At 33.3% G+C, this 9,911-nt stretch overlaps 2 protein-coding genes across 2 annotated transcripts; both read left to right on the top strand.

Annotated features, from left to right (window-relative positions):
- Positions 633-2,841, top strand: LOC110269281 (protein lingerer-like). The gene is made up of 3 exons (XM_021117001.1): positions 633-762; positions 1,081-1,570; positions 2,779-2,841. The coding sequence occupies exons 1-3, from the start codon at positions 719-721 to the stop codon at positions 2,839-2,841; spliced, it is 597 nt and encodes a 198-aa protein (XP_020972660.1). The 5' UTR covers positions 633-718.
- On the top strand, positions 3,872-8,306 carry LOC107625719 (sulfoquinovosyl transferase SQD2; the record flags this gene model as incomplete). Its single annotated transcript, XM_016328420.1, is given in 11 exon segments — positions 3,872-4,271; positions 4,952-5,018; positions 5,182-5,252; positions 5,526-5,643; positions 5,746-5,819; positions 6,095-6,150; positions 6,235-6,318; positions 6,443-6,530; positions 6,619-6,696; positions 6,986-7,042; positions 7,467-8,306. Coding segments are annotated over 11 exon segments (1,586 nt in total), but the record flags the coding sequence as incomplete, so codon positions are not given.

Below are 9,911 nucleotides of genomic sequence, written 5' to 3'. Positions count from 1 at the left end.
AAATTACTGAAATTACTGAGATATCAGTATTTCAGATATATTTAAAAACTTATTTTCTATCTTATATATAAGACACAACCGTATCGTTCTATACCAACCACCAAGTCTCACAGTTGGATAGCTTTATCAGAGTCCAAAATAAACACACAAAACAACCAAAATTCAAAATCTGATTATTGCTTGTTTATTGGACAATAGTTTTCTTGAAAGAGACAAGAAATGATCTTTTAATTGTTTTTATGATCAATAACACGTATTCATCCAATATAAGATAATAAGGAAAAGAGAACTTTATGTTTGTATAATATTTTAATTTCCCAACATTATATCAACTTATAACAGCGTCTGCTATTAAGTAAGGTATGAACCCGAATTGAATTTTCTCCAATAATAACATCGTACAAGTTTATATCATATCTCAAAGATAAATTCTTATAATTTAAAAATATTTTGTTGATATAATACAACTCATTATATTTTAGATATAGGGATAAGTATGATTTTGGTCCCCAAAGTAGAGGCTGAAAATTTATTTCGTCTCCCAACTTTTTTTCGCTCTAAAATGGTCCCCAAAGTTTCAGTTTATTTTAAAATCGTCCTTCGGACGAAAATACCCTCCCCTCCCCTCCCATCTTCTTCCTCAACACCCCTCTTCTTCCTCAACATTAACGGAAGCAGAAGCAGATGCACAAACGCAGAAAAAAAAAAACAACCAACAATGGATAACAACAACAACAATGACAAATTGAAAATCAGAAGAACAGCAAGCAGAAGCGGAAGAACAGCAGCAAGCAAAGCTGAACCCAGAACTCAAACAAACAACAATAAAACTCAGAATCATCTGAACTCAGAACTCGGAAAAATCATCATCATCAAAACTCAGAAAATCATAATCTGAACTCAAACAAACAACAATAAAACTCAGAATCATCTGAACTCAAACAAACACCAATATAAGAACAACAACCCTAAACTCAAAGTCATCGTCATCGTCAAAACTCAGAACCCAAAATCAGAAAAACCAAAACCCATAACTTAGAACTCAATCGATAATGGAATAAAAAGAACAATCAAGCAGAACCACCACCACCACCAGTATCATCATAGTCATCATCATCATCATCAGCAGCAGAAAAATCAAGCAACATGCACTTTAAACAATAATCAACAACCAGAAATTTCACAAAAAATTCAGTTCAGAAGAAGAAGAAGAAATGGTGGTGCTGCTGGTGCAGGGCGGCAGGGAGGCAGGGCGGCGTGGCGGCGAGAAAGAAGAAGAAGAAGAGGAAGAAGAAGAAGAAGAAATTGTGGTGGTGCGGTGGTGCAGGGCGGCGAGGCGGCGGGGCGGCGGGGAAGAAGAAGAAGAAGAAGAAATGGAAATGGTGGTGGTGCGGTGGTGCAGGGCGGCAGGGCGGCGGGGCGGCGAAGAAGAAGAAAAAATGGTGGTGGTGCGGTGGTGCAGGGCGACAGAGCGGCGGGGCGGCGAGTCCTGGCACAACTTACTATCCAGGCCATCCCGTCGCCCACTTCCAGCATGTCTTGGGCATCATCCAAATTTGGGCATCGATGCGTACGTGTGAAAGCCCCTGTGAAAGCCCCTCTCCCTTTTCTCTTTTTCCCTTTCTTTTTTCTTTTTATTTTTTTATTTTATATTTATTTTATATTTATTTTATTTTATAATTTTTTTAATGAAGGGTAATTTGGTAATAAAAAAAATAAAATTGGTAAAAAGGATGATTTTAAAACAAACTGAAACTTTGGGGACCATTTTAGAGCAAAAAAAAGTTAGGGGACGAAATAAATTTTCAGCCTCTACCTTAGAGACCAAAATCATACTTATCCCTTAGATATATGAATTAAGTAAATGGCCAAAATAATTCTTTAAATTTCACATATTAGTTAAAGTAGTTATTCAAATTTTTACTTAACCAAATTAATATTCCAAATTCTCCAACATCAATCATATTCATTCTTATCTAATTTTTGTATCATGCTATGTTTTTCACATTCATTTATGAGATTTTTTCTTTGTTGTGGCAAATTTAAATATTTTTGTGGCATACGATTCTCAAAATATTTTTCTATTAATTTGTTGTTTTTATGTTTTCCTTCGCTATTTTTATCTATGAAACACGGACACTTTGTTGAGTTGCGTGTCGGACACATTTCGGATACGACACTCACCGACACTCGTTCGACACGCGTGTCTCCTGTGTCCAAACCGTGTCTCAATAAAAAATAAAAATTTTTTTTCCGAACACACTTGGACACACCTAAATACCATCACGTGTCAGCGTGTCGGTCTTATTCTTAATATATATTCTTAAAATAAATTTAGATAGAGTATATATTATTATTTATTAAAATAAAAAATATTTTAAATACTTGATATACTTAAAATAAGATATTAAAAATAATTTAAAAAATTAATTTATATTTTAATATCAATGAAATATTAAAATATCATTACGATTTATTTAAAAAATACTTTATATTTTATATGTATACGTGTCCCCGTGTCATGTAAGATTTTAAAATTCGCGTGTCGACGTATCTCGTGTCATGTCCCATGTCCGTGTCGGTGGGGTGCATCATACATTTTTATTCATCAATTTTTTACTATCACTCTCGCTCTAAAGGATCCAACAAGCTGTGTAATAAAATATGAATTTACTTTTCGTTATATAACATGTTACTATACTATTTGTTTGTATTATTAAATAGAATGTATACAAAAAAAATCCAGTTAATTTATATTCACACACTATCTATTTGTAGCAAATGGCGAGTCATTCATACAACACAGAATTAATTGACGTGATTGACATTCCTATTCCTTAACCATTAATATCAAATTGGAGTTTGAATATCCACTAATATGAGGGAAAAAATTCACTTCTTTTATAAGATTTCTAATTATAAGATTGTCTCTAATATATATAAAAGATATAATTAAAGTTCTAAATTGATTGTTTAAAATATGAACATGTATTAAAATTTAAAATAGTTTTTGAGATTTTAAATACATCAATTATATTTTTTTATCAAAAAATTTATCATACTTTTAGAAATTGGTATAATATACTTTTATTAATTTTAAAGTCGTAATTAATAGTTTAGTACATTAAGATCTTAAGTATTATTTTAGTATATGCAACCAATTTAAAAGAATTACTTTAAAGATATCTCTAATGCTTGATTTTAGTTTCATTTTATTTTGAATCTCACACAATATCACATAAGTATTTATGGGATTATATATCATAAAAAATTAATTTAAATTCAATATAAAATTCATCACTTCAATGTGTGATTTTATTTTAATTTAACAAAGTTACAATGTTCATTTAATGGACTTAATAGATATACAAATATAATATTTACTAATCTTTCTTTAGAATGATGCAATATTTTTTTATTGATATTTGTATCATTTCAAAAATAATATTCAATACAAATTTTAATTTTAAATTAATTCAATAACTGTAAAAATCAAATTAATACCCAAAAAAATAGATTAGAGTTACTCTAAGACTTAATTCGATACAATTGGCTAAATTTTTTTTCCAAGTTGAATTATTGTGTAAAATGTGGGAAATAGGGTTGAATCATTTGACCAAAGAGGCAAATAGCATATGCTCAAAGTTCCCCCTTTTGATTCCTCTCTCACCCGCCATCATAAAGAGAATATCCATTGTTAGAGTCCTTTGCATGTGTCTTAGATTCCTTCATTCTCACACACACAAACACACACACTCTTCCTTGCAAACAATTCCATATTAATCAATTCAATAATCGAGCACATTTCAAAGGCTGTAACTTTATGATTATATACTCCTTCACATATTTGCCATCATCATGAACACTACTTCCACTTCTCTCTCTATAAATTCCTCTCTCTCTCCTCCTTTTCTCTCACCTGACACAAACACCACTTATTCTTCTTCTTTCTCTTTTCCCTCTTCCTCTTCTTCATACTACCCTCGTTTTGCTTCTGCCGGATTCTCTCTCCTCCAATCATTTGGACCAAAACCCATCACACCCATTTGCAAAAGATCAAATTTTTGCACCTTTCAAGGCTCAAACACTCTGAGAAGAAGGAAAAGTTCGTACCTTGGAGCTACCAACGAAAAAATGACCATAGCTGGGGATAGTTTGCTTCAGGTTGTTGAGGAAGAAGAAGATTCTCCTCCTGAGTCTGCTTTGCTTGATCCTGAGAACAATTCTAGGCCAAGAAGAATCGCACTTTTCGTTGAGCCTTCTCCATTTGCGTGAGTCATTCATTCCCTCTTTTGATTTTGTTCCTAACTCTTCCCCATTGTTTTACTAGTCGCTTTAACCAAACTTAATTGCTTAATTTAGATCTTCTTCCAACTGCATCAGCCCAACAACTTTCTTCTTTGGTGTCAAAACCCATCATGTGAATTTTTAATTAAAAAAAAAAAACTCTTTTGTTTCTTTGTTCAGATGACATTAAAGTTTTTAACTTTCTCTTTCCACTACAGTTGACTTGCTCTGTTGTTATGATCCAGTGTTGACTTTGGTTGTTTGAGGTTTTTTTTTTGCTTTCTTTTTTTCATGTAGATCAGATTGGATTTGACCTTCATGGTTTCAATTATGATTTAATTGAGCTGGATTTTGTGCTAATCTGTTTTGGAATATTAGAAGAAAAATGCATCTCAGCTATATGTTTTGCAGTGCTGCCTCTAGGACTTGTAAATAACTACTTGTGGGGTGAGAGAATCAAAGATTAATTATGAATTAATTCTGGGAAGTGTTGATTATAAATGAATGTCCCTTCATTTATAGGTTCTCTCTGCATTTAAGTACATTTGTGATTACATTACCTTTGTGAATTGTGATTATCATTCATGTGTAGACTACTTTTAGAAAGAACAATGTCTCTTCCTTTTAAATTGGATTTTTATTGAGAGCTCTATCTATTTTGCAGGTATGTTTCAGGATACAAAAACCGGTTTCAGAATTTTATAAAATACCTTCGCGAAATGGGAGATGAGGTAACTTTCTCTGTTATCTTAAGCCTGGTTGGTTTCTATTGTCATTTTTTCATGTTTTCTAGTTTGAGGATTTTATGAAGAAAAAACGAGAAAATTCTGCCATGTATCCTAAAAATTCTAACATTGTAAACTAATTGCTTGTCTTCATTTCTTCTTGTAATAGGTAATGGTTGTGACAACACATGAAGGTGTACCCAAGGAATTTTATGGAGCAAAATTAATCGGATCGCGAAGGTTGCTAACATTGATTTGTTTAGTTTCTTAGCAGATTTTATTCTTGGCCATCTCTAACCTCTGCAGTTATTTCTGAATCTTTTAACCATATAGAAATTGTTTCTAAGTTATAGTAATTGCTGATATTTGAAATTGCTTATATCAATTTAGAACTTAGAAATTAGAAATTTCCTAATTAGATAAAATTCATGAAAAATTCTTTGAAGTTATGGTTAATGCTGCAGCCATTGTTTTATCTAACAAATTTACTCTAAACCTGGAAAAAAAATGCAGCTTCCCTTGTCCTTGGTATCAGAAGGTACCCCTCTCTTTGGCACTTAGTCCAAGAATAATATCAGCCGTTGCCGAGTTTAAGCCTGACATAATACACGCATCATCACCAGGAATAATGGTTGGTGTCCGGTTTTTCTCATTTTAATAACTGTTGCATTTAAATGAATGATATATAGTTGTAGTAAAGAACCTACCATAACTAACAATGGTTGAATTTCAGGTGTTCGGTGCTCTTGCAATTGCAAAGCTTCTTAGTGTTCCCATTGTCATGTCTTATCACACCCATGTACCAGTGTAAGTTACATGTTTACTTAGGACTTGCTTTGTTTCTGTTTTAAGGATTTTGTGAAGGAGAAAAATGAAAACAGAAAACATGATGTTATTGTTTTCACTTTGTTTCTTCATAAATCAACCTTAAAATAGAAAATATTAAAGATCAAAATAGGCAATGTACACAAAAGTCAAAGTTCAACATTGCACCTTTGCAATGCTACGATGTTAGGCTTTCGAACATTAAACCAAGTATTTCTTATGGCTGATCATTTTTATTTTTATTTCTCTTTGTTCAGATACATTCCAAGATACACCTTTAGCTGGCTGGTGCAACCCATGTGGTGGGTCATAAGTATGTATGCTTCCTTCTTTCCACTGTTGTCATACTTAGTGACATGTTTTTGTGAGAATAATGTCGAGTTTCTGTTTTATGTAGAGTTTCTGCACAGAGCTGCAGACCTGACTTTGGTGCCATCGGCTGCCATTGCAAGGGATCTTGAAGTAGCTAGAGTAACAGCAGGTGAACTCAAACACCATTGTTGATTGGTCTTCAGCTTTCCTCGATCAATAACAATAGCCAAGCATAACCATTTCTTTTGTACACCATTCTTGGTGTCTGACTTATTTCATTTGTCAATTTCCAGCTAACAAGATTCGCCTTTGGAACAAGGGTGTCGATTCTGAAAGTTTCCATCCCAAATTCAAGTCCCATGAAATGCGAATAAGACTGAGGTTTGTGAACCTATTGTAATTTTCATATGAACAGTGTTTCTTTTAATATAATCAGGTTTGATCTTATCCTTAAACATGTGTTGTGCAGCAATGGCGAGCCTGAGAAGCCCTTGATAGTTCACGTAGGACGGCTTGGAGTCGAGAAAAGTCTAGATTTCCTCAAAAGGTAAGAAACATCACATTCTCCAAAGAAGAACTTGGAATTATATACAATATTTCGCAATCAAATCTTAAAATCAAACTTGAAGGGTGGTGAAAACTTTGGTTGTCATCATTGTACTAATGCTGAAAGATTGCTAAAACAACCTTTTCAAGAAATGCTTTCTGGCAGCTCAGTTTGACATGCCTCTATCTTTCTTTGTCAATTCTTCGGTTCATCACACCATAATGTATAATATACCTTGTTTGTAAACTTGAACATTTGTATATGACATTTGAAACACATGATTTGGCAGTGTCATGGATAGGCTTCCTGAAGCAAGAATTGCTTTTATAGGAGATGGACCATACAGGTAACTTAATATGATATGTCTTCGATTTCCTCTTTGCTATCCAAAAGCTTTCTACAAGTGGAAGTTGCTTTCATTGTGAAAATGATATTTTAAAATTATTTTTAGTCAGGTTGTACCGGTACCAAAATCTCATGTAAGCATACAAAATGTTTTACATATTAATCAAAATTCCACTCCATCTTTCTTTTCTATATGCTTGAACTACCTCACTTTTTATTAGATAAGCTTCATTGGTTAAATGTGAGTGACATTTTGTACAAAATACATTTGATCAATGCTTGAAAAACCTGAACTTGTGAGCGATTTCTTAAGATATGACACAAATTGAAAAATTAAATTGTTTCTTATTAATTTGTACTCCAATAAAAATTTACCCTCTAAAATTTTCTTGCCTAAATGTGAAATCTTTTGCACCTTTTAACAGAGAGGAGCTGGAGAAAATGTTTCAAGGCATGCCTGCAGTATTCACAGGAATGTTAGGAGGGGAAGAACTGTCTCAAGCTTATGCCAGTGGAGACGTCTTTGTGATGCCTTCGGAATCCGAGACACTCGGCCTGGTTGTCTTGGAGGCCATGTCTTCAGGGATCCCGGTTGTGGGAGCACGTGCCGGTGGTGTCCCAGACATAATCCCTGAAGACCAAGATGGCAAGATTGGCTATCTCTACACTCCAGGCGATCTAGAAGACTGTTTGAGCAAACTAAAACCTCTCTTGTACGACCACGAGTTGAGGAAAACCATGGGACAAGCTGCCCGTCTGGAGATGGAGAAGTACGACTGGAGAGCAGCCACAAAGAAGATCCGCAACGAAAACTACAACGCGGCCATTTGGTTCTGGCGCAAGAAAAGGGCTCAACTTTTAAGACCCTTCCAATGGCTCGCGAAACGGATTTTCCCATCTCCAGAGGTCAATGTATAGGTGATTGTGATTGCAAATGCAAATTGCATTTCCCTATATATAGCTTTGGATTGGTTCCTTAGTTTTCATGATTGCTTTGGCTTTAAGCAAGCCTTTGTATGTGACAAAACAGAAAGTGTGGTTGAATTGGGTTTAGTGCATTCATTGTGCTGTATATAATGGAACTTGAAATATGGTTTTCATGTGCCATATTTTGTGCCATTATGGAAGTGGATTAAAAAGTTGAAATGAAATGCAAATTCATGGTGTGAATTTGTCATAATGTACATTATTCAACCAAGAATAGTTATATGGTTAATGTTTTAAATGTATGTGGAAGATTATCACAGAAAACTAATTGTTCACAATGCAAGGTTCTCATTAGAAACAACTTAGTTTATCTTGAATTAAAATTGATATATTTTTTTGTTCACCTTCCTGAGTCTGACAATGATATATTTAATTTTAACTGTAATTAACTTTCTCTTTCTTCAATGTATTGACAATTAGATGAGATTTGTGTAATTATTCAAGTGGTGGATGAAACTAGATAGATATATTTGCTGGTGTGATAATTTTAGGATAAGATAATGGTACAACAGTGTATCATTTTTTTTAGGGTCAGAAATAACTTCTAGTTTTATAAGAAAGTATGGTTTATAGATATGTATTAGTGCAATGCATTAATAACAAAACTAGCAATATTTGCAATATTGAAAGATCAAGCACTACTGGTTTTATTAGAAGCGTATTATGTATCCATTTGTAGGGAATTGAATTGAAACAATTGCAAAGATTATGTTAACATCGATTACATAATGTTACTCTCATTACTGATTTCTTAGTGCAAAAACTGTTCATCAGTTCATGTTCCTATTTCATTTGTAAGCTCTTCATGTAATTGTTGAAATTTTTTTTTTGGGTTCACAGTTGAAAAATCTTTTTTTTTTTCATTTTTGTTTCCTATGAGAGGCTAAATTAATTCGTTGCAAATTTGAACTCATATTTAAAAATTTATTGTTAGTCGATGAGTTGCTATATACACAAGACAAAATCTGAACTCCGCATACTTATTTTTTTTTTTGGTTTCCCACGGTATCCCCCAACCCGGCAGGTCAAGGACTAATCCGTCGCGGTACTGAGCTCCATTTAAGGGTTTGCCGCTGGCCAATGGGTTGCTGCATGCACAAGGCGGGATTCGAACCCCCGACACTTGCTTAAGCGGACTAGTGAGCTAACCACTAGACCAACCCAACTTGGTTTCCGCATACTTATTTAAGTAAAGGATTAACTACCAATTTGGTACCCGAAAGATTCAGCTACAGACAAAAAGGTCCTTGAAAGATTTTATCAATAAAACAGCCCGAATAATTTGAAAATACAACAAAAAGAACAAAAAAATATTATATTTTTTGTAAATAACAAAAACTTTCATATTTAGCAAACGAATTATTTATTTGATTTACATTTTTGTGACAACATTTGAATAAATAGTTAGATGTACAAACAAATTTGGAATAAAATTTGATTTTTAAATTTTTTATTTTTTAAAAGAATATGGTCATTCACAATAATTTTTTTAATAAAATACACTTGACAAAAAATTACTAAATCTAAGGATGAAAAAAATCTTATTTTTCTAATAATAATTACAAAAGTTTGCATCAAAATTTGGTCTCTAAAATCAATTTTTAGTATATATTTAATATCTAGGCCTTTTTGTCATGTTTTTAAATATTGTGGGAGCTTATTTGTCCTTACTCATTAGCATCTTTTGAAATTATTTTTGTAAGTGATATAAATTTTCGAATACTATTTTTGGTAATTTCTGTAAATAAGTGAGCTAGCAACTTTTTTTTGTGGTCGGAAGTGAGCTAACAACTTAAAAAGTCTTGATGAATAAAGGGGTGGCAAAGCGGGCCGGCCCACCCAACCTGTCCTGCTTAGGCTTGCGCCACAAAACGAGACGGGCC

Source organism: Arachis ipaensis, chromosome B02 (assembly GCF_000816755.2).
Source record: "Arachis ipaensis cultivar K30076 chromosome B02, Araip1.1, whole genome shotgun sequence".
Classification (NCBI taxonomy): domain Eukaryota; kingdom Viridiplantae; phylum Streptophyta; class Magnoliopsida; order Fabales; family Fabaceae; genus Arachis; species Arachis ipaensis.
This window is presented reverse-complemented; position numbering and strand designations above follow the sequence as displayed.